This window comes from Sus scrofa, chromosome 4 (assembly GCF_054392235.1).
Source record: "Sus scrofa isolate SSC_HxYL_T2T_F1_AM1 chromosome 4, Sscrofa_HxYL_maternal_Yorkshire_Landrace_v2.0, whole genome shotgun sequence".
NCBI classification, from domain to species: Eukaryota; Metazoa; Chordata; class Mammalia; order Artiodactyla; family Suidae; genus Sus; species Sus scrofa.
In genome coordinates this window covers 69,481,663-69,507,843 of record NC_139386.1, presented here as the reverse complement: position 1 = coordinate 69,507,843, position 26,181 = coordinate 69,481,663, and the positions used below count along the sequence as shown (strand labels likewise).

The window sequence follows — 26,181 nt, the reverse complement described above, 5'->3', positions numbered from 1 at the left end:
GACACAAACATTCAGTCGACACCTGCCACAGTGACAGTGGCTTCCTAAGTCACTGTGAGGAAATGAGGCCAGGCACCAGTCTTGGAGGCCTCCTTGCATCCTGTGTCCTGTCATGAATGAGCACTAGTGTGTCATGAGTTGAAAAAATGAGGAAAGCACATAAAAATTCAATACCATAATGGTGTGCTGACACATGCTCAAAATGATGGCGATGATAAAAAAAATCATAAAGTTACATATTTGCAGATTTTCAATACACGTACCCAAACTCTGTCTGACTGTGGCAGACAATCGCTGTACTTCGAGGATGACGTGAAAAAGACAGGGAAGTACTTGGGAAATAATCCCAAAGCAGATCTCCCTGATTTTCTACAATGTGACGTCTCCTCATAATCATCACAGCCTCCTAAACTGAGAAGGCATTCTAGGCAAAGAGTTCCTGGCAGATATCCATTCAGTAGTTCCCATGTTTCATAATACCTCTTTAAAGTGACCCTTTAAATACTGTTGGGCATGAATGAGATCTCCAGTTTAGGCAGGAGAGGCACGGAGTTGTCCTCCAGGCTTCTGCAATGGTTTACAGCAGCAGGCGATTCTGTGTACAGAAGATCAGGGTCAGCTTCACCCAGAAACTGACATACCTCCCCAGGCGGCGAGCGAGAGGCAAAGGCCTCACAGACTGCCACGCCTTCGGGTTTGGAAGCCCAGCAAAAGTGGGGACGAGAGGTGACCACGATTTGCACGACAAGGTCAAGGTGAAATGAACAAAAGCTGACATTTACAAAACCCCTAAATTTGGTATCCTGACCACCTTTTCTATAATCCTCTCCTTTCTAAACACATGGGCCTGTCATCCTTGAGCAAGTTCTGTAAGCTAAGGGGAAAAAATTGCATGATACCACTAGTAATTTAGTAATTCTCTTGGATTTTATATGTTACATGCTCTCAATACAAAGACTAATTAAGCAGTCAAATCCACTTGGAAGAAATTTTTTTTTTGTCTTTTTGCCTTTTCTGGGGCTGCTCCCTCGGCATACGGAGGTTCCCAGGGTATAGGTCCAACAGGAGCTGTAGCCATCAGCCTATGCCACAGCCACAGCAACGTGGGATCTGAGCCGTGTCTGTGACCTACACCACAGCTCACGGCAACGCTGGATCCTTAACCCAGTGAGCAAGGCCAGGGATCGAACCTGCAACCTCATGGTTCCTAGCTGGATTTGTTAACCACCGAGCCACAATGGGAACTCCCGCAAGAAATTTTTAAAAAACATCCTAAAGTCTGAGAATTTTGTTCTCTAATAAAAGTTATGGAAAAGTTTAAGCCACAATGGAAAGATATACACAGTGAGTGCCATGGCTATCACATGGATGAAAAAAAAAAAATCCTCAGGAAGTTAATTACAGGCCATGGCATATATCAAAATTAACTAATTATAAATATGAAGCATAATAGTAATTAAGTTACTCCCTATCAAATTAACTGGTTCACATTAGCTTAAATTAGTTTTGTTTTACATATATTAGCTGTAAGAGATAAGTTGCCCTACCATTCAACAACCCTTCAAATAGTGAAATAAAATCATCATAAAATGTATTCTTCCTATTTTCAATTTTAATTATCTTAAGCTTCCGTTATGCTGCCATTTAGACTTCACAAAAGTTCTACCCAATGGCGTTTTGAAACAGGCTTAGTGTCAACACAGATGAACAGTGTGAATTCCAAAAACCTCTTTTTGGAAATCCTGCCTGCCAGGTGATGCAGATGAGTGGTTGATGAATACACATGACAAGTGGGCAGGTCCAATTCTGAGAGCCAAGACAAGAGTGAGGCAGCCTTTCTTCTCAGATATAAAGTCGGCCGTGCTCATGCCTTACCTATGGAATTCACCTGCCTCGGAATTGGCGGAGGGGCAATGTACTGTCTTGGATTTGCTCTTTCCAAAAAATTTTTCTTAATTGCATCAGTGGACAGTGGGTTTCCCCGAGACTAGACTGGTGGTAGTGGTCGCCCCCCTCCTGCCAAGGAAAATGGTTGGCTGCATACGGGGTTTCCTGAGAGCAAGTCAGTACATGACCTCAATCTTTTCCAAGCTTATCATAAAGCTGTGCTGATTCAGCAAAGCAATCCATAATCGCCTGCAAAATGCCCCTGCCTCACAGGGATGTTAGGAGGCTTAATAAGATAACGTATGTGAGGCGCTCTGGGTGCCGCAGAAGAAAGGCGCCAAGCAATATTATTATTCTGCATTTCTAATTACAAGCGGTCCTGCAAAGAATCCAATAAACCTGTTTACAAATAAAAACTACTTTAAATAATTTAATATAGGTAACTATATAATAAAGAAAAATGTGAATTCATTCATGTTGCGTAAAGCTAAGTCAAATGAAAAGAAATAGACAAGTTTCTACGAAAAGAAAATTACATCCCTTTGTGATAAAACAGAAATTAAATCAGAAACTTACAAGAGGATATTTTATTGAAGTTATCTTGAGACACTGCTGTTAATGAATTAAATTTACTATCACTTCTATGGTTTTTCTACCAATAAATTTAAATTTAAAAAAATCAATGTTAGTATTAACAGTAATAACATTTCTCCAGTTATCTATGGTAACATTGACAACATAAATCTTTTTTTTTTTCTATTAAAAAGGGCCGCACATCTAGGCTAGGGGTTGAATCAGAGCTGCAGCTTCCAGTCTATGCCACAGCAATACCAATCCGAGCCATGCCTACGACCTACACCACAGTTCACGGCAATGCCAGATCCTTAACCCACTGAGTGGGGCCAGGGAGTGAACCCACGTCCTCATAGTTACCAGTGGGTTCCTTAGCATTGAGCCACAATGGGAACTCCTCGAAACATAAATTTTAATTTTCATTGGGATAAAAGAGGAGTACGTTACCAAATTTAAGTATTTATTTATTTATTTATTTATTTATTTATTTATTGTCTTTTTCTAGGGCCACACCCGCGGCATATGGAGGTTCCCAGGCCAGGGGTCCAATCAGAGCTGTAGCCTCCAGCCCACGCCACAGCCACAGCAACATGGGATCCAAGCCGAGTCTGCAACCTACACCACAGCTCACGGCAACGCCAGATCCTTAACCCACTGAGCAAGGCCAGCGACGGAACCCACAACCTCATGGATCCTAGTCAGGTTTGTTAACCACCGAGCCACGATGGGAACTCCAAGTTTCTTTTTAAAATATTAAAATATGCTGCCTTTTTTGGGGGGCCAACAGTCGTGTCTCCTAAATGGGAAACACCTGTTTCTTATCTCTCTGGACCAGCCAAGCAGGGAAATATGACAAATGAAAATCCAGTTCAACTGGGGTGTTTCCAAAAGAGCAGGCCAGGCATTGCTGGGCTCTTGCGTGCCACTACCTTTACGGGATAGGACTGGGGTCTTCTTGGCCCCAGGTGTTATTTCCTTCAGGAAACCTTTCTGGAATCTCAAGGGAGTCTATATATATATATATATATTTTTTTTTTTTTTTTTTTAAACCCTCTGTTCCTCCATAACACAGCCATAATATCACTTACTACACCATATGGAAATCATTTGATTTGATCTGCATCTCCTCAGAATTCCCTCAAGACTGTGGAGTCCTGGAGCCAGGGCCTGTATTTTTCATCTTTGTATCCCTGTCATCTTTGCATGGTCCATGCTGACCCATGCAGACACTCCATAAAAGTGAGTTGAACTGATCCACACTTGAGAAAGAAATGGAAAGAACTCTCAAATGTTCTGGCTGGATTACACGGGATCAACTCCAAGCACATAGATACATGGTGTAAGGGACTTTACTTCTCAATTTTTATTTGTAATTTTGATTTTAAAAAAGCAGTGTTTCATTTTTTAAAGGAAACATAAACACGGTATTAGATAGCGAGGATGCAAAGATCAGAAAAACAAGGCCTGCTCTCCTGTGTGTGTTAAAGGCATGTTGCCACGGTGAAGCCAAGTGCTGAGATGGGGTGAACAGATGGTCTCTTTAAAGTGTTGAGGATTTATGCAATAAAATAAAAATGAAATTTAAAAATCTGTAAGTATTAGAAGGTTTTTTATTTACTTAGCTGGACAATTCAGCTTATTTGGAGAGTAAAGTTCACAATATAGCAACGATCCAGATGCAGAATGAAGAGAGACTAATTGTCTGAGATTTCACTAAGAATGCTTTCATCAGAGACTGAACATAGCAAGAGCTGATTACTTAACTCAAAATAAACTTCCATCAACACACCAGGAACAAAGCACACACCTCAGGATGCTAACAGGGCCTAATCAGTTCTCTGAAGTGTAGCAACTCAAAAGAACTTCGGAAAATAAAAACTAGAAGGCTAATGATCTTTTATATCCGCCTCTCTGGATAAACCCAATTGCCAAGGAACCTGAACTTAAAGGTTTCAAAAATTCAGGCTGAGTGCATACTCTTCAGGAATAAAAATAATCTGTCAAATTTTCCAAGGAAATCCACTGGATGCACAGAAAAGAGAAAAACCTACAGTCACTTAACTACAATGGTGTGATGGGTCATGTATCTGCCCTCTGAAAAGTATGAATCACTGAGTTAAGAGTGGAGCTACAACACATGCCTGTGCAGGTCGTTTCTTTTACTTATCCCAATACGAAAACTCAATTTTGAAACCTCGATTCCCAAAGAGGAGGATTAAGCATAGTACACAGAAAGAATCTAAAAGGCTCCTCAGATTAGTATACAGAAGAGCGGCAACACAGGGGAATTACCATAATCAACTACCTATATGATAAGAATGCAGAGTCAAAGAAAGTTGGGAGAAGACGAACAGTCAGAGTGACTATATTATCAAAGAGAAAAACTGGGGAGGGGTACAGTGGTTCTAAAGTCAAGGGTTACTCTGGGGGCTAAGCAGTGGACGGAACAGGAGAAAACACACTGAGCAACACAGCACTGTGACTGCACGAGCACACTTAATAGCAGGTCTTCACAGATCCTGCTGCTGCGTCCATAATTTGTGACGTTCCTGATGACCTCTCCCTACTGCTTCCCTGAGGGTCAAAATCTGCTCGTAATATGTGTTTTTTAAAAATATGAAAATAGGTCATTGTACATTGTATCCTTATAGGCAATGGATGGGCAGTGAATATATTCCCATAATTTGGAATAATGACTGTACTGAGAAGATGGTTAGCAAAGGTTAAAATGCTATTGCTTTGAAGCCACTAAGTATGGACCCAAAATCTCAGGCACCCCCCTCGTCAGTCGGGTAATGGGATCTGCTTCAGTACTCACCTCTCCACAGGCACAGGTGGCCTTCCCCCACTTAGTATGTCTCCTCTAAAAACAAATTTTTCTTTTTTTTGGCTGTACCCATGGCATGTGGAAATTCCGGGGCTAGGGATTGAACCTGTGCCACAGTAGTGGCAACACTGGATCCTCAACCCCATGAGCCACCATATTGATGAGCCATACATCACTCTTCATGCAACTTAAGACCCACCATTTATCTATATGGTCCCTGTCTCTTGAAACAGAATTTATGAAAAGAGAGAAAAGAGAGAGAAGGAGACACAGACATACGGATACGGGCGGGTTAAGTGCAGGGGCCCCCACAAGCACTTCCCACGAGATCAAAAGAGACACATGGAGGGATTCCTAAAGACTGACAATGAGATTGGGAAGACAGACAAAAGATTGAAATACAGCCTCATTTATATTTCAAAGAACATCTGGATCACGATTTATTATGAGTTTTAACGACTTCCTGAACGTTTGTGACTTTTCCTTTGTTATTTTCACTTTATCTGTTTCAACTAGCTAAGTAATTCCAGGATTGAACACTTGCTTCAAAGACAAGAAGTGTACATAAAAACCTGAACTGTGTGCTGCAGTGGATCAGGGGAGATGAAAAAAAAAAAGTCCTGGCAGAAAGGAAGAGAGCGTGAGAGGAAGCCAGTGGGCAGCAGGTGAGGCGAAGGAAAGATAACCCTGGCCCCCTCTCTGGTTTACTCCGCCTGCTCAGGACTGCAGGAGCCCCTGGCTTTCAGACGCTCACACACCCGAGTCTGAGGCTGCCCATCGCTACTATGAGCCTGCCCTTCGGGAACTATGCTCGCTCCTAAGAGTCTTGGCAAGTGGAAGCCTGGAGAGGGAGGCGTCCAAGAGGGCCTATCAGAGCAAAAAGGAGAGGAGACCACACTCCAGGGCTCTGGAAATCCCAGGAAATACAAGGATGTGTTGTCCGACTGGCCTCTACAGTGCCTCGCCCTGGAATCAACATTGGGCCAGTGGTTCCCACCTTTTGGGGTAAGAGCGTTCTTCTTTTTTTTTTTTTCAAATCAGTAATGTCCATGGAGTCCCAGAGGAGAGTTATCTGTACTTGAAATGACATATGACAGAAAGAAAAGACTGCAGTAAACACAGCGATGCCTCTGAAAGAATTTGTATCCTATTTAGCACTACACCATCTGAACACTGCTGTATATTAAGAACTATTCTAGTTAGAAGCATTACTGATTATAATAGGCTTTATGGAACTGGTCCAGGAATCTCGTCACCAAAAAAACTGTATTGTTTTGAAATATTCTCTATTCTAAATAATTAAATTACAAATAAATCTTAGAGGAAAACATGGTTTTTCGGGTTTGAGGATACTCTGTGTTTCTTTCTTAAGAAGGCAATGGCAAGTAGGGGAAAAAAGAATAATCCAACCACGCATGAGACACATACCTGTACAATCAAACACGAAAATAATTTCACTTCTGGAGTTCCCGTTGTGGCGCAGTGGAAACAAATAGACTAGGAACCATGAGGTTGTGGGCTGAATCCCTGGCCTCGCTCAGTGGGTTAAGGATCTGGTGTTGCTGTGAGCTGTGGTGTAGGCTGGCAGCTGCAGATCCAATTCGATCCCTAGCCTGGGAACCTCCATATGCTGCAGGTGCGGCCCTAAAATTAAAAAAGAAAAAAAAAAATCACTTCTGACAATTTTAGTTCTCTAACAATATATTCCTAATAAAATGTACTCATGTTTTTTTTCCTAATCTGACATAAAGGATCTATAAATCGAAGATACTCTATCAAAAGAAGAAAAGCTCTTAAGAAGGTGAACTTAATTGTGGGGTGATAAAGAATATTCATAGTAATTCCAAGAGGGCTTGCTTTCTTGTTTTCCTTTCCTTTTTTCCCTTTACCACTATGGTAAGGTACCTATGAAACTTCGACCCTTAGAGAACGGTGGTATGTGTCTACCCTGCTAAGGGAGGCAGGCTTAAATAAGGAATCACCACTCTACTGAGAAGAAAGACACAGACTCCGCCAAGTGGCTTGGGGATTCCGGAATGCCCAGCATCCAGCCCCGAGGGGGTGAATCAGTCATGAATATGGGAAGCAATGCCATGCAAGTACTGACATTATTTACTTCACTTTTCTTCCATAAGACAGAATGTCTTATTTCCAAAACCGATAAGCCCCAAAGGAGTCTAAATCTATTGTAGGCGATTAAGGTTCTAATACTGTAGGAACAGAATCTAAGTCCCTTTCTTTCTTTTCTTTTTTTGGCTTTTTAGGGCCGCATCCACAACATATGGAAGTTTCCAGGATAGACGTTAAATTAGAGCTGCAGCTGCTGGCCTACATTGCAGCCACAGCAACATAGGATGCGACCTGCGACCTATACCACAGCTCACAGCAAGGCTGGATCCTTAACCCACTGAGCAAGGCCAGGGATCAAACCCATGTCCTCAAGGATACTAGTCGGGTTCATTACCACTGAACCACAACAAGAACTCCCCAAGTCCATTTTAATGAACAATTTTTCTCTCTTTTCAGGATTGTATTTTCCTGAGAAATACGATCAATATTATTTTTCTTACATGACCATGCTGAATTGAGGCTTTCTTTTGTTCAAAATGACAGAAATGAGAAACACAAGGCAAAAGAACCCTTTCAAACAGCTACAGATTTCCAAAATATTAAATACCTGACATCTAATAAAATCAAGTTTCCAGGGGGATGTCTGCATCGCACACTCTTCTATTGCAGAACACACAAGTTAAAAAACACACTTTAGGTAGTCTTGAATACAGCCAGGTTCGGTTCCCTGTATGAAAGCCTTTTGCTTTGCTTCTGGTCAGTAACTTGATGAGTACGGCTGGTCACAGAGACTGTCAATAAAGTCTGTTTCGCTCCCAATCCTCTCCCTGAAATGTACACCTTAACAGCAGAAGTGTTGTTTATCTCGAGGTTACACTGCACAAATAAGGTGGGCAGAGAAAATGATGAACATTCGCTCTGACAGAACAATTCTTCATCTGCTCACACCGGGGCAACAAAGTGAATGTTCTAAAACAAGCTTGGTATCCAATTTTCTGGCTAAATACCAAGAAGTCTTTTTTGGCCTAGACAGCAACTTTCCATTTGCTTGGGATCTTTTATCATTTTTTTTCCCCCTGACAGAAAGAGTAGAGCTACCATGTAAGTATACAGCATCTTTTGAAATAGAAGCTGCAAAAACTATTCTTCCCAATAAGTAAGCCACGATGTCTCAGCAGATCTTAAATTCAATTGATAACAGCGTATCCAATTCACTCATAACGACATCTTCCCACTGGCAGATAAAAACAAGAGTAAACAGCGGGGTGACACGTTCATTTTATCCCTTTCCTCCCCTGGGAGACACTGGCTTTGGAGTTTAGGAGAGACCTGGATTGGCATGCCAGTCTCACCAATTTCACTTAAGCCCTAGGCTCCTTTTCTGTAAAAAGGAGTTAATAACGAGCCCTAGCCTGCAGAGGGCTGCAGGGATGAGCTGGGACGATGATGGGTGGTGGGAATGGTAGTGCCTGGCAAAGTCAGCATTGCGCATGCACAAGCTCTCATTATCATGGTAGCAGATGACTCCTCCGCTGTAGACCTAACGTATACGACAACTGCTGATACACAGGGATGGATCTGTTTTGTAGGGCCTGAAGCTTATACATTTAGAGGGAAGGGATTTCTTTAAGAATACAAAATTAGGTATAATGCATATTCTTCTTTACAGAGAATAAGAAAAAAGACAGTAGATGATAGAGCTTTGAAGAAGATTATTCACATTTCTTTTTCTATGTCTTTAGACAATTATCTGAAATGCTTATGAAGCGGTGCTTCCTGACCCAAATGCAGTTTCCCCATCTAGAACATGACCTCATAAGGGCCAGTGTAGGAAGAGGCCCCGAATCTTTTTTCGGGGGGGGGGATACTCGCATCATGTGGAAGTTTCCAGGCCAGGACCTAAACTCATGCCAAGCTGCTGCCGTGACAACAGTAGCTCCTTAACCCTCTGAGCCACCAGGGAACTCCAAGTCCCCTGAATCTTAATCTTCACTGGCTTAGTGGAAACTCTGCCTCTGAAAGTATACAGTGTGAACTCATGATATATTTCCTGTATATTTTATGTCGCTCATCTGCCTCTTGGAAAAATGTGAATGCTCTGAATACAGAGCAATAGTATTCAGAAGGTCTTCATGTCTGAAAAATTCTTTTCACTGATCAACACTTCAGCATCTTTTTCTTTTCATCCTTTGATACTGAGAAAACTACAAAGGCACAATAAAAAAAGACAATACTGAAGCTATTCACCAGTAATCAAAGAAGCCTGGTCAGAAATGAACACAAAGGAGACGGGACTAGAGGCACTGACAACCTGAAAGGGCTGTTGGTTGTTACAGTTCCTCAACCTACAGTGCTTCATAGCCTCTGCCTGCACTGCCGTAAGATTTAAGATAACGAATGAGGAGTTCCTGTTGTGGCGCATGTGGCACATCAGAAATGAATCCAACTACAAATAATGAGGTTGTAGGTTCGATCCCTGGCTTCGATCAGGGGTTAAGGATCCGATGTTGTCATGAGCTGTGGTGTAGGTCGCAGATGCAGCTCAGATCCTGTGTTGCTGTGGCTGTGATGTAGGCCAGTGGCTACAGCTCTGACTCACCTCCTAGCCTGGGAACCTCCATATGTCTCAGGTGCGGCCCTAAAAAGCAACAACAACAGAAAAGATATCGAATGAAATCACATCGAACCCCAAGTCATCCAAATCTCTTCTGTGAATAATACGTGTTAAAACTATCACTAATGATCCAGCAGTAACCATTATAAATCTTTATTCTGGTTTTGAGTGTGTTGCTTTTGGAATTTCTCTGTAGGTCAACATTTTCTTTCATAATATACACTGGCGAAGTTGAAGACCTGATCACCATTCTCAGAACATCATAGAAACACAGTAGAAACATAGAAGAAAGATCACAGGCTTTAGAATCACCCACAGACTGGGGTTTGAACCCTGGCTTGTCATATACTAGTTTTAAGGCCTCGACCTTACTGTTGCTTCTGCATATCAGTTTCCTCATCTGTAAAAAGTAGACAATGAGATCAACCCTGAAGCAGCCTGGCAGTCAGGTAATATAGGGACAGAGAACACGAAGCAGGTTTCCAGAAGGGATGAGAAAGTAGCTGAAAAGACTACTATATGGATATATTTATATAACATTTTTTAAATACTGCTAAAGAAAAAAGTATAGTAGCCTTCAGTACAAGGAATCTCAATGCTTTTTTTTTCATTTGGCCATGCCCGTGGCATGCGGAAGTTCTGGGGCCGCGGATCAAACCTATGCCACAGCTGAGACAATGCTGGATCCTTAACCCACTGTACCACCAAGGGAACTCCAAAGAATCCTGATTCTTTTTTCTGCTTTTTACACACACACACACACACACACACACACACACACACACACACACACACACACACAGTATGTTCTTAGGGAGCAAAAAAAGTTTTATTTTCTACCTCCTGTTATCCTGGTTTCCCTTTTATTTATCTCTATGAATACATCCACATCGATCTATGTACCATAGTACTTACTGATGTGCTAGAATTATTTCTTCTTTTTCTTAGATTCAAAATTCAGTTTTATCCCTTATTAAATGTCAGCAAAGGCCAGGCCGGACAGCCTGGACAACCAACCACGGGCCTCCCTTTCAAATCAGGGAGAAGGGTATCTGTTTGCTGAGGACGACCTACTCTAAAGATTTCTTTAACAAATACCTAGATAGGAGGGGCAGTGTTTTGCTTCCCTTTCTCTCTCTGATGACTCACATAGCATCTGGCACTTAGAGGGCATCCAGATATAATCATGAATTAATAAGAAATCATCATGTTGAAATATCATCATGGTATGCTCCCTGGTCATTTCCAGAGTACACCACTGGAACTTACTTGACGTGGTGCTATTTCAAACAGACACAGTAGTTGTGATGGTCCCCACCTGCTTCCTTTCCCTCTCACTATTCTATTCATACCTACTTTAAGCATTTGAAGAAAATTTGAATTTTTTTTTTTGTCTTTTTTTTTTTTAGGGCCACACCTGCGACATATGGAGGTTTCCAGGCTAGGGGTCTAATCGGAGCTTCAGCCGCCGGCCTATACCAGAGCCACAGCAACGCCAGATCCGAGCTGCGTCTGCGACCCACACCACAACTCATGGCAACACCAGATCCTTAACCCAATGAGTGAGGCCAGGGATTGAATCCGCAACCTCATGGTTCCTAGTCGGATTCACTTCCGCTGCACCATGATGGGAAGTCCAATTTGAATTTCTTATTGCTTTCACATTTTCTCTAAACCCTAGTTTTTGTCAATTATTTATATAAACTATTAATAGGTATCTCCTATGTGCAAGGTTTAGGGGGAGGATATAAAAATAAATAAGCTATAGCTCTCCCATCAAAGAGTTTACATGGTAGTAGGGAGTTATTTTTAAGTTAAATTATTGTATTACATGCCAAAATGAAGTACATATTTTATCTAATAATGAAAACACCAGCTGTGCAGTTCTAGGTTAAAGAGTAATTAAGGCTTCAGGTCTGCCTGGGAGAATGAGTAGACACCTAAGAGCAGCAGACAACCCAGCAAAGTGTGCTGGGACCAGATGGTGGAGGGCCTTGAACACCGCGTGAGGACATTCAACTTTTTATTCTCTAGGCAGGAGAGACGCACTCAAAGTTTTCGGAGTGGGAGTTGCAGATCTAATACGTTTTTAGGCAACCAATCTTGGCATTAATGGGGATGAATTATGGAAGGAAGAGAAGCAGAGATGAGGTGAGAAAAGATAACATAAATTAGGAGACTAAGAATAAAAAGTAAGGAGTGGGGGCTCTCACAGGATGTGCTGAGGATCTGACAGAGCTAACTGGCTGGCTGCATGTGGCCAAGAGGGGGTGGGGGAAGGTCACATGACCAGGCATCAGGTCTCTAGCCTAGGTGAGCAGCAAACAGGTGATGGTAACAGGCCCTGATATGGCACTTGGGAAACCGGCCATGCCATTCTTTTAAGAGGGCAGAGAGGAATGGAGCTGCCTGAGATATGGGTGCCCAGAGGTTCTGCCTACCAGGTGTCTGGGAAGCTCACTGGCAGAACCTGGGCTGGTGGAGGCCCTCACGGAGCGTCTGGGCAATGAAAGACTTCCGGCTGGAGGGACACAACACAGATATGACAGATGAAGGTTGGAAGCAGGTAAAAGTGATGAAGGAATTTTTTAGTTGGGGACAGAAAGAAGGCCAAGGGTTAAATGAGAAAGAGAAACCGTGAATGAGAATGAAGAGAGCACAGATCAAAAGCTGAAGTGCTCTGAGGGCAGCTGGTCCACAGTGACTGGGCCCGGAGCAGCAGGCTGAGCCGGGAGAGGCCTGCAGGCATGTGAACAGGAGGCTCTGGAGGTACCAGACTTAGGCGACTGAGGGGTGCTTCACTTTAAGATGGAATGGTGTGGTGAGAAGGAACGAGAACCCCTGCTCGTTCTTGGTCGCAGGTCACACCAGGAGGTCTCCCTGCTTCCTTGTCTGTGCACTGTAAGGCTACTCACATCCACTGAAAGCCAAACAGCAAGGTTTCTCCAGAAGAAACTTCACTGATAACTCATTCTGGTAGTATTTTTGACGTGTACAGTGGACTCTCAGTCTCGGCAGGTTTGGGTTCCAGGACCCTGGCTGACACCCCAATCCGGGGAAGCTCAAGTCCTCTGCCCGTATGATACAATGGGCTGGTGCAGTCGGCCCTGTGTATCTGCGGGTCCACATGGTGGCGTCAACCACCTGCGGACAAGGAGGGCTGACTGTATAACGTATTCAAATACGTTTATTTATGGATCACTGTCCTATGTGCACTAAACATGATTAGGGCTCAAGGTTATGGGCCCTGCCTGGCCTGTCTTCTCATTTCCAGATGAAATGCCAGCGAGCACCTTCCATGAGCAAGAGGTGAGAAAATACACTTGCTGGACTCCAGATACATCTGGCCCTGCTGTTACTTATTCACAGCCTGTATTGCCTACGACTAGACGCCAGGTTCCACGATGGCATCAGCCATGTCACCTGTGAGCAGCTGTGTTCCAGGACCCAGTAAAAAGGAGACACTTGCTAAGTATTTTCTGACTCACAAATGGTGTATTAGTTTGACTCACCACTACCCTCCCCAAAACTGGGATCAGGGAGGGTAATTTTCACCTTGTGAAATTAGTACTTTGGCCTTTCTCTACTCAACTCTCTTTTTGTAAATAAAAGTAGGAAGTGAAGATCACGTGGGAGACAAACTAGTACTTTAAGATTTCTAAATAAGAGAAAGGACTATTTTAAGTCTTAGTAAATTTTCAACCCGTTCATCAAAATATTTCTAAATGATTTTGAAAACTAAAATTATAGCCACTGTGTAAAATAGTCATAATGGTCCCTCAAAAAATTAAACACAGAATTACCATATGATCTAGCACTTCCATTTCAGGGTATATATCCAAAAAACCATGAAAGCTGGGACTTTAAAAGATATTTGTACAACAACGTTCATAACGGCATTATTCATAACACCCCAAAGGTGAAAACAACCCAAGTGTTCATCAGTGGAAGAATGGATAAACAAAAAACGGTACATACACACGCAATAAAACATTATTCAGCCTTTAAAAGGGAGAAAGTATGTTGAAATGCTACAACATGGATGAACCTTGAGGACATGATGCTAAGGGAAATAAGCCAGACACAAGAAGTGAATACTGTATGCTTCCTCTTATATGAGGTCCCTAGAACCATCAAATTCAGAGACGGAAAGTGGAATCCTGGCTACCAGGGGCTGTGGGAGGAGGGCTAAGCACTTTCTGCTAATAGCAGAGGGTTCCTGTCCGGGATGATGAAAAAGTTCTGGAGAACGACAGCTGTGAAAACTGCATCACCACGTGAAGGTCCTTAACATCACTGAAAGGTGTACATAAAAGTGGTAAAAATTTGGAGTTCCGGTCGTGGCTCAGTGGTTAACGAATCCCACTAGGAACCATGAGGTTGCAGGTTTGATCCCCGGCCTTGCTCAGTGGGTTAAGGATCCAGCGTTGCTGTGAGCTGTGCTGTGGGTCGCAGACGCGGCTCAGATCCCGCATTGCTGTGGCTCTGGCGTAGGCTGGTGACTACAGCTCCGATTAGACCCCTAGCCTGGGAACCTCCATATGCCGTGGGAGAGGCCCTAGAAATGGCAAAAAGACCAAAAGAAAAAAAAAAAAAAAAAGTGGTAAAAATTTTATGGTATGTTTATTTTACCACAATAAAAAAATAGTCAAATTAAAACCAGTTCTCAGGTTAAAGTTAATTGGGATCCAGAGTCTTTAATCAGTAAATACCATAAGCATAATTGCAATTCTTATATTCTGCAAATGATCCTTCACTGTCACATTCTTAGAAAATAAAACAGGATTCAAGATCTGACAGGCTGATAAGTCTAACTCCACAATAAAAGCTAACAAACCAGTTGTAATCAGCTCCAAAACTGCAGAAGGCCGGTTCTCACTAGACTCCACACTTGTGGGAAAGGATAAGCTGTAAAGGGCTTTGTTTCTTACCAAAAAACCTGAGAAGAAGAAGAGGATCATTCTTTTCCTGGAATTATTATTTTAATAACATTGGGTGGGGTGACAGAAAAGATGAGAGGATTAAAAATGGACTCCCTACTTATTAACGAGAGAAAAAAAGACTCAGTAATTAGCAAAAGGAGAACATTTTCTAAGTAGAATGAACTAAGATATTTCAGTGTGAACAACAGAAAACAGAAAGTAGAAGGTGGCTGCCAGGGGGCGGGGCGGGGGGGGGATGGGAAGGTTGATGGAAAGAGTGTTTCCATCATGCAAGATAGAAAATTTCTAGAGCTCTCTTATACAGCAGTGTGCACACACCTAACAATACAATAATGAATGCTGAAAAACTGTTAGGAGGGTAAAACTATGTTATATGTTTTTGACCACAATTAAAAACCCAGAAAAAAACATCTCCTTGGAAAGACTAATTAAAGTCGTCGCCTTCCATAATTTATTACTGTGTAATCTCAGTCTGAAAATGAAGTGAACGTGAAGTACACAAAAATAGTCACGTTTCCCTCTTCCTCATTCTACCTGTGTGACAGGTTGGGAAAATAGGATTGTTCTTACTCATACGTTTAAACCAACAAACAGAAACTAAAAAAACTAAGAGAAATCTACTTTAAAGTCTAAACCAACCAAAAAATGACAACCATCAAAAGAACAAACAGTGGCGTTCCCATCGTGTCTCAGTGGTTAACGAACCTGACTAGCACCAATCAGGACTCTGGGTTCAATCTTTGGCCTCGCTCAGTGGGTTAAGGATCCAGTGTTGCTGTGAGCTGTGGCGTAGGTCATAGACATGGCTTGGATCTGATGTTGCTGTGGCTGTGTGTAGCCTGGCAGCTGCGGCTCTGATTGGGAACTTCCATATGCGGCAGGTGAGGCCCTAAAAGGACAAAAACAAAAAAAATTACTATTTGTTACGAGTGAGGTGGTAATTTATCATCCTTGTACAATAAGGAGAATGTACTCAATTGTCAGAATAAAATTTTCAAGTTCTTAAATTTAGGGTGCTCCTCCCCCCCAGTATAAAGCCATATACAAGACTAGATAAAGGATAGGCATCAGGAAAATGCGATATTTATTTTATACAAACTAAGACAACCGCGGTGCGAAGAATGGCCCCAGGTGTGAGTGATGCGTTAGATGCGATCTCTGCCACCAGGAGTCTGTCATTCAACCAGCAAGGAAAAAAACCTCATCAGAGCAAGATTAGATAGTACAAGAAATGAGGAGATCCAAAGGAGATGAGTCTACATTGGTTGGGAATTAGGAAATTCTTTGTTAAAAAGAAGCATTTGAAATGGGCCTTAAAGAATGGACTCTAATGGGAACAGATAGAAAGAGGGAAAGGGAGCCGTTAGAGGAAGGGAGGGAGGAAAGAGTACGAATAATGATACAAAAGCAAAAAACTCAAGTATGTGTAGCAACAGTAAGCAGTCCAGGGCAGCAGTCTCAGGGTAGACAGAGTGATGAAATGGAATTTAGGAACAGAGCCTGGGGCCGACAGTCAGAGGTGGGGTGCCGGTGAAGGGCCCGTGCTCTACAAACTGAAAGCAGCTGTCACCCCCCACCTCCACCCGCCCCCCCCGCCCTGATCCAAGGGCCTATCAAAGGTGGGCACCTGTCAACCAGAGGAGAGAGGCATTCTGAGAAGAAGACACGGCATGCCAGCGTGTACTGTGGAGGGGGGGAAATGTGAGTTCAAGGGCGTTGGGGGCTGGAGAGAGGACAGAATGGTACAGCCGGGACAGATAACAGAGGGGCTTGGATGCCACGGTGAGCTTCTTTCGGACTTGGTCATAGTCTCCTGGCAGTCACTGAAGTTGGGGCAGTCCCTTTGGGGGGTGGAAGGGTTTGGGGGTGTATCTTTAGCTGAGATTTGGGTATGTTTAGCCTGGTATTGCTGCCTTGGGCAGAGTGGCTGATACGACTGCTTCCAAGGGCCTGTGGTGGATGCCCTTCCAGTGAACCAGTCAGGGTGGGCTGAGCAGCCAGGACACAGGTGGGCACCTTGACTAGAGCTTGGGTGAGGTTTAGCCGGGGGAAGGGGGGCTGCCATCTAGGGGGCTCGGAAGTACCCACGGTTGCCAAATAACACTGTGCTTTAAGTCATTAGTGATAATGCAGTAAGAAACTACAAAATAAAATTGTATATTAAAAAATGGCCCCATCTTGTTCGAACTTGGACATACACGTACTTCTGAGCGTGTTTACAAACCTTCTTTGCCAGGCTCTCTGTGGTCTTCTGTCATTTCCCCCCGTCTTCCTGTTCCTGCTAAGTCCCCTCGACAAGTTACAAAAATAAATGAAAGACTTTTAAAATATCAACTGTTTCTTATTACAGATGAATGAGACATTTTATAGCTCTCTAGCATGTTTTAAGTTTTTTCCTTCTTGTTGTTGCTTCATTAGCTATGTGCCCTCCATTCCCCTGTATGTGCCCTGTAATAAGCAGCATTTAAAAAAAAGTTTCCACTCCTACAACAGGGGATTTCCAGATCTAGAGACCACGGTGGATGACATCAAGTCAACTCGGCTGGAGAGGGTCAGGAATCACTCATTTTATGTCACCATTCTCCAGATTCCAAAACTGCTTAAGGTCCTATGCTCTCACATCCAGCTTTGACCTGGCCTTGTCATCCTCAGGTCCAATCAAATGCCTCAGTACATCTCACTGTAGATAACGGTCTGACCGGCTGCTCCTGGGCCTCTGCTCAGCTCCCTCTGCTCCCTGTACGTAATGCCTCTCTCCTTCCCCAGCCCGACTCTCTCATCTATTCAACCTTACTCCTACCCAAGGCCCAGGTCTGCCCTTCTCCCTGCAGTCTGCACCTCGGTCTGTAAGCAACTCACTTCCACCGGCCCTCAGTGTTCCACACCTCCTTGTTTACAAGCCAGTTTCCCTCCACGTGAGCCAAAGCTTCAAGGAAAAGGATCAGGTACTTATTGATCGTTGGATTCCCACTTAGTGAATGACAGTATGTCCTAAATATATATTTGCTCTGTAAAACTTTTATTGAATGAGTGTTTGCTCCCGAAAAAAGTCAATACAGACAGTAGGTGACAGAGGTCTTTTCCTAATAGTACAAGGGGATCAAGAAGACATGGGGGAGTTCCCTGGTGGCCAAGCGATGAAGGACTCAGTGTTGTCACTGCTGCGGTATGGGTTTAATCCTTGCCCTGGCAATTTCCACATGGCATGGGTGTGGCAAAAAATAAATAAATCTTTTAAAAAATTAAAAAAGAATACAAGGGATGTCTACTTCCTATTAAGAGTGTGGAAGCCAGTTTAAGTCCTGAAATGAGAGCTCATGTCATAAATTGTTAAAATCCTAAAGCATTAGGCCATATTAAATTATTTAAATCATCTTCTTGTGAAAGCTGTTAAATACAAGAAAACTTCCACATACAGGAAAACAAAACAAAACAAAACAAAACACCCAAGGGGCTTCTAGTAGGAATGAAAGCAAGAAGTCTACCCTGCTCACTATTTTTAAGGATTTCATTAATACTATGAGCCATTAATCCACATAAAAATATGAACATGACTTATATGCAGATCAGTGCAAAAGTATTTTATCTTCATTTAAAGCTGCAATATAAAAGATATATTGCCAATTGTAGGTGATATTATCAAACAAGGAAATAAAATTTGCTTTATTTCTAGATGCATAGAAAACTGCAGCAGTTTCAAATCTTTAAGATTTGAAAGCTAGGGCCAGATTCGTCTCAGTGTTGAAGTAAATAAGGATGAAGTGCAAACTGCCAAGACTCTTGCCGTTCCCCACAAAGCCAGATTCTTGAAAATGTCGCTCGTGTAAAGGCGATGAGGAGGAGCCTTCAAAGTGCGGCAGGGGCTACAGAGCTGGGAGGAGGGTGCGGGTGGCGTCACAGCAAGCACTACACTTCTGATTTCTGCCTCTGAGTGGATGGTTTTGATAGCTCTGTTTACTTATTTTTGTATTAAAATAAAAAACAATCAGGGAGTTCCCTGGTGGCCTAGTAGGCAAGGATTCGGCATTGTAACTGCTGTGGCTTGGGTTCAATCCCTGGCCCAGAAACTTGTGCATGCTGCAACTGTGGCCAAAAAAATTAAAAAACAAAAACAAAAAACCCCCCAAAAACTAAGAAGAATCAACACTGTCAGAATATTAAAGCTTAAAGTCATAACAGAGAAAACATCCAAAAACTAGTTTTTCCTTATCAATACTGAGTCTTTAGGAAGAAAATCTAGATTCAATAGGATGATGACTCCAAATCCAAATGTTAGAAACAATGGCAAGAAGAGTTATAAGTACTGTGTATAGTCTTTTTATCTGCCAAGTACTAGATCAAACCCTTTATAAACAGACTGAACATATTCTTCACAAGAACTTTAGGTAGTGGACACTATCGCCCTGTTTTTTACAGATTAGGAAGGAAAGGCCCAGAGATGTTAGGAAATTTAGACATCGTCACACAGCAGGAAAGAGCGAGACTGGGTTCATCTGATTTTCAATAAACCTCAGGCTCTAAATGAGCTCATTATATTGACTGACATAGCCTGCCAACTGGGTTTGAGGCTTGCATTGGTCTATCACACAGTCTGCTCTGTTGGCCCACTTTTACATCTGGCTGGCTGACTGTGGCCGTTTAATTATCACCAGCACCTTTAGAAGAAAACAGGATAAAAAAGAAATTGAAGCAACATGGATGGAACTAGAGACTCTCGTACTGTGTGAAGTCAGTCAGAAAGAGAAAGACAAATACCATATGATTTCACTTATATATGGAATCTAATATACAGCACAAATGAACCTTTCCACAGAAAAGAAAATCATGGACTTGGAGAATAGACTTGTGGTTGCCTGGGTGGGGGGGGAGTGGAGTGATTGGGGAGCTTGGGGTTAACAGATACAAACTATTGCCTTTGGAATGGAATGGAATTAGCAATGAGATCCAGTGAGATTCCTGCACTGGGAAATATGTCTAGTCACTTATGATGGAGCATGATATTCAAAAACAGAATGTGTACATGTGTGTGTAACTGGCTCACTATGCTGTACAGTAGAAAAAAAATTGTATTGGGGAAATAACAATTTAAAAAAAAAAGTAAAAAAAAGTTGACAGCTGAAAGTCAAATTATGTTTAGTGTATAAGGAGCCACCATTAAAAAAAAAAAAAGAATATACATGTCATCAGTCTCCCATTCACTCTCCAAATGATCAAGAGTTTGTACTGTCCTAAATACCTGACTGGCAATCCATGACACTTCATGACGACATTATCTATAAGGGCACACCCAAGAGATGTCGAGTTCACTCACTACCCTTTCCAGGGCAATGGATGACTCCACCGTCACCCTAAGGTTTCATGACATGGAACATAAGCAGTGCCTGGAAGCACCTCCCCAAAAGCCTGATTTACAGATATCCGACCCCTGGAAGGGATCGGATATCAGAGCCCTTCTGCCTACTTTGCTTGGTGACAGATATTAGTTCACACTTAGGCTTCAGCTTTGAATAACTGAATTTCCATCACAAGAACTTCATGTATTTAATATGGGGGGGAAAAAAACAGGAAGGAAAAACATAATTTTAACAGACTCTACATTTCACTTTTATGTGCTAGAATTAGGTTGCTGCCATTACTATTTCTTTGAACTTTTTAAATAACTAGTTTGTGAATTTGACTCACCTACATTAATGATGCACCTGCCCACCCCTATGTCCACCAGTGCTACACTGGAAAATGCTTAAAAATCAGCTCTTTGGGAGAAAAGCACCACAGTGTTTTTACAAACTGTACTAGTATAAAACATATGTTGTATAGTTGACAGATAATAATAAAATATATGACAACCTTTATTATAAATTCCATACAGCCAACTGATTCTAACAGAATATTTGTTGATTTTTACCAAATTCTTTCTTGTCTTGTAGTGAACTTATGATTGCAACTGTTTAAAGAATATAGTCCTGACATGAAGGTTGCTTGAAATTTTCATTTAAGTTAATAAGACAAAAGTGAAATTAGGGAAATATATATATGGTGGACTTACTGCATATCATATGTGGAAATTCAATAGCTTGTCAATTTCTGAATGACTTCTTTGCTGAATTGGACAATATTTTTCATGTGTGTAAGCAATGGCTATTTAATGTTAAAACAGTAGGTCTCAACTATTAACATTTCCCCCATTAATTTCTTAAGTCTAGAGTGAAAGCCAACAAAAAAGAAATCGGAGCTCCTGTCATGCACAGCGGAAAACGAAATCTGACTAGGAACCATGAGGCTGCAAGTTCAATCCCTGGCCTTGCTTAGTGGGTTAAGGATATGGCGTTGCCGTGAGCTGTGGTGTAGGTAGCACTCAGCTTGGATCTGGCATTGCTGTGGCTCTGGTGTAGGCCGGAGGCTATAGCTCAGATTTGACCCCCAGCCTGGGAACCTGCATGTGCCACAAATGCAGCTCTTAAAAAAAAAAAAAAAAAAAGAAAGAAAGAAAGAAAGAAAGAAAGAAAGAAAGAAAGAAAGAAAGAAAGGAAGAAAGAAAGAAAACAAAGAAATCAAGCTCTGATTAGGAGAGTTTGCTGATTTTCATATTTCTTTGGTGTGAGTCCTGTCAGCATGGCTGACTTCAGGGTAACATTACTGAATGCAAACTCAGGACAAAGATTTGCAGTAGTCACCGCCACCTCGTATTTCTAGCATGTAGACACAAGACACAAAAGCCTCTATACTACAGAAAATAGTGAAATGCAGCATAATAATCAGGAGATGAAGGATTTTAGTCTTCTTTACCTTTTATAAAAACATAATTTAACTGGAAGCCTAAATAATTTTTAGTGGCTGTATTTATCGACTGGCCTCTAAAATTCTTGAAATTTAACAACTGGCTCTTCTTGGTTGATGCCAGTTGACTCGAGTACACATCTGCTCCTCACCCTCTCTTACATCTAAATTGCTGTCCCCAGTTTTAGGGGAAATTCACATGCATGAATTCTGTAATCTGTAACCCGTATTCTCATATTGGCTCTATCATTCAAATTAAACCACTAGAATAATCACCATGAGAAACTAGGAAGACCTTTTAGGCTGCCTGATTCAGCAAGGAATTTCCCCCCTAAATCTGGCCTGTACCAATGCAAATCTTTGAAATATACCTTTTCATTTCTATTGCTATTCACTTTCCAAAAAATAATAACAAAAGGATGAAACCAGTTCTCCACTGACTGACAAAACATATTCTTTATTAACACGCATTGCACTAAAGTGGCTTTAAATGAAGTGACTGATGTATTCCAAATGATAATTCATTTTAGATTATTATTTGAAAAAAAAAAAAAGGAGAAGTGTGGCTATGTTGGGATAAGAGAGGAGATCCTACTTTAAAGAGGGCAGTAGAAATTTATTAATTTTTAGAACTTGCCTAGATGTTTTGGTCGCTTTATACTTTATTATTTTTTTGAGAGCATAGGAATCACCATGTATTTTCCATAGAAAATTTTATTTAAGTTTCCAGCTGAGGAGTGTGAAACTGAACCCAGTTATCCAGAATTAAATCCCTTGTATTCTTCATATTACTTATTATTCTTTGTGAAACAGAAGCAATATTAGTCTCTCCGATTACGAAAAAAGGGGTATTACTGACTACTTATGACTCTTCCCTGTAAGTTATAGATGCCGGAAGTTTTAAACATTTATTGGCATCATATCAAATAGAAAGGAACAGCCCACTTCAACATCAAAACGCTGGTATCATGATGAAGTCCAGACTCTGTGCACTCGCTCCACTGCTAAAAGGTCCACTGCAGTGTGATGAGTGCTTTTGGGGAGCTAGCATCGCATCTTTATTTCAATAGCTGGTAACTTCCCCTCTAAATCCCCATCCTTTTAGGCTATTAAAAAATATCCTCCATTCTCTGCCTTTATTCACAAAGTGCATGGAGACGTGAGTAGCAGCTGATGACAGAGGAGCCTGGAGTGGAAGAGCCCGTCTTGCCTAGCTGACCTACCTGAGCTTTGGACCCTGGTGGCTTCCTTTACTATGAGCCCACTTTCCCCACTGTGTACCCTTTAGGGCTCACTTCCCGAGATCCAGCTTAACTCCTCCAGGACAGTCAGGATTTTACATGCTGGTAACTGAGGCTGAAATACAAGTTAGGTTTGGATGACACTGTAAAGGTGATGGCTGGATTGTATTTTCTCTGATTGATTGTTGGGTGGCTGGGACACACAGAGAGAAGGAAGGGTTCAGATCTGACTTTATGCATTGACCCTGAACCTTAGCTGACTGTCAGTGAAACCCAGGTGGCCTGCACAGAACTGTCAGCAGAGTGGAAGCCAGAGTTCTCTGGCCCCAGAAAAATTTTACTTTCTTTAAATGACCCTGTTAGGGGAGCATATTCATAACTAATCCCCCACCTCCCCCCATAGCTTTCCATTTGAAGGAAGAGCTCATTGTATGAAGATCTGAGCAAAGGTGAGGAAAAAAGGTGCCTTTCTTCTGCATGTGGGAAAGATATTTACTGAATTCGTACCAAACACTTACTGTGACAAGTACTTGCCGAGAGTGTGCACATAGCTCATGATTTCTTCAACAACTATGCAACCTAATGTTGTGACTGCTAAATTCTATATGAGGAAACCGAGTCTCACAGAGAGAAAATAATTTGTCCAGGTTTGCAAAGTTTGTAAGAGACAGAACCAAGATTCAGACCTTGCTTCTGCCTGAATTGACTGTAAGGTTCTTGCTCTTTCTTAAAAACAATTTATTAAATAAGCAATATTCTTAAAATATTAGATTGGTGGAGAAGTTAAAAGTATGTACTTGTAATTTTCATTTCTGTTTCCCTTTTCAAAACACATTAGTTTTCCAATTAATAGGGACATTATTTTAAGAGTAAGACGTGACTGGGTGTTTACTGTTGTGGCTTCATGGGTGGTTGTGGCATGCAACCTTATGATTAAACTCACAGCGAAAGTATGGCAGAGTCCCAGCATGACACATCTTAACGTGTTTTATGGTTTGAAGGGGGGAATAACCAAAGTTTTGCAAAACCGTAAAACCTTGTGCAAGACCTTGAGAGTAAAACATACATGTACTACTGTTTCAAAGTGTGAAAATACTAACAGGCAAGGTTCAAAAAACAGAACCATTCAAAAATCTTTAGAAACACAACCTAAGAAGCTTAATGATTTTTCCACTGCCATGATACGGGCGCCTAGAAATGTAGCAAATTCAACGCACTGTAACCTGGAACCAATAATTTCTCCTAATAATTTTAGGAATATTGTTTTATCCCTTTGCTGATACCAAAAACGAAGAAGATACGAAATTGAGATTAAACCGAATTATCGATAACTGGTGAATCTCGAAGGGAACACAAGGAAGAGGAAGGAGACGAAGGAGACTGGGACAGGCACTGAGGGGAGAAACTCCGAGGATGCCGCATGTTACGATGATGTAAGTTATGGTATTTCCCTATCAAAACCAGGAAATACTACTTTTCAGAGTAGGCTAGTGTCAGGAACTGCATTGGGTATGCTTACATGTATATTTTTAAGTTCTTAGAAGGCAGACCTATACTTACAGAACTGTTTTATATAAAACTTAGCTCAGTATTTTCTATTTGAAAATGGAAAACGTCATGATGAAAACATGCAAATAGGTAGCTAGGATGTTTACGACAGAGGGGTGGGCAAAGTTTCAGGCTCACATAGCTATATAAACAAAGACAATGTTTTTCTAAAACCTGCCTCTTTTAAATGTTATATAAAAGGCAGATAAAAAGTAATCTGAACTCTAAGAAGATGCGCTCAAAAACAGATTACAGGAGATAATAATCTCCTCAGCCCTGAAGGGGAGCAGTGTACGAATACTTCAGGAGCATATATTGGCCCTGAGCAGCAAGATGCTGTTCATACTTGCCTAACTCAGATTTTTTTTTGGCACCATAACGTCCACTGTGTTTTTTAAAATATTATTTTCTTAAATTTTTTCTGTAGGCAAAAATGTCAAAGAAGAGAGGCAGAAAATGATCTTAGGGGGAAAAAAAAAGAAAACTCCAGGAAGAAAGCTGTCATGTTGGGTGTTTCAACTTCACAAAAGAATTCTGACTAAAGGTTGAGCCTTTCAAATCTCCTGTCATTCAGGATATGAAACTCTAATTTAGTGGCCAGTTGAGGCTCAGACTTAAATATGCTGACGAGTTGAAACGGGAGGTGGTTTACTTCCTTACTTCTGGTTTCCATCCTCAGCTGCCTCCTCAATGGCAAATCATGACAGTCACTTGCTGTGTAACGTATAAGAATTCCGAGGCAGGGAGAAGAGTCGGGGACACCTTGTCCAAGTTCTACTGGGTGAAAACGTCCACCCCCCTGTCTCAACTTGGCCTCCTCCATCTTTAGGGAGCTGCTGCGTTTCATACAGAGCCTATTTATAAACCACTGCAAGCGATACCTGCATTCATCTTGCACTGTGACATCATCTTCTCATCAATAATTTAAGCAGAAGAAATGGATTAAAGGCACTCTGGAGGGATTGCTCACACATGCAAACACTGAAGCCAACTAAACTCTCCAAAATATTAATTCTTACCTTGTTCTTTGATCTGACGAATTTGCTTCACAGTTTCTTTTAAGATTGCACATTTGTCAGGTTTGAAGTTAAAGTTGTCTATATCGTTAAAATTCGCAAAAATCAGCTCTGCAAGTTCTTCAATGTATTTATTTTCCTGTTCACGATTACGTTTCTCAGTGCTCCTCTTGGGGCTGTTATGAAAAAGAGAAGCATGTTAAACAAGTTCTAATACCAAGATAGCAAGCAAAAGTTACTTAGAGAAACAAGGAAGTCCTATGGAGAAAAAAAACCCGTATTTTCCCTGTTACCTGTTTTTTGAAATCAAACTTACCCCAGTTCGTAATTATACAGTTACTTGTGTGATCATTTGTCTCCTGTGTTTAAACATCTCCCACCGGTCTATAAGCTTCACAGTGACAAGGATCAGGATGATCTGCTCATCACTGTGCTGCATGCAACACATGGTACAAACAGGCATCAAATTTACTGGTGAATAAAGAAGACTTAGAAACATAAGCGAGTTCCCGCTTATAAAGATTTATTTCAATTTTAGTAAAAGAAGAAAGGGAAGTGAACCTAGTTGTAAGAGTAATAAATAAACTTCAATGATTTTTGATAAAGCATAAGAAATAATGAAAACAAATCTTTGTAATTTCGCAGACTTCTTTAGGATGTTAATAATCAAATCTAACAGACTTTT

The 26,181-nt window shown here is 41.5% G+C and overlaps 1 protein-coding gene across 27 annotated transcripts in view; it reads right to left on the bottom strand.

Annotated features, from left to right (window-relative positions):
- The window catches only part of NCOA2 (nuclear receptor coactivator 2), a 372,907-nt gene that overhangs the window by 77,929 nt on the left and 268,797 nt on the right, over positions 1 to 26,181 (bottom strand). For all 27 annotated transcript variants that reach the window (XM_085020186.1, XM_085020185.1, XM_021088456.2 and 24 more), the window contains 1 exon segment: positions 25,500 to 25,672. In XM_085020186.1, the coding sequence (XP_084876312.1) occupies positions 25,500 to 25,672 (173 nt within the window).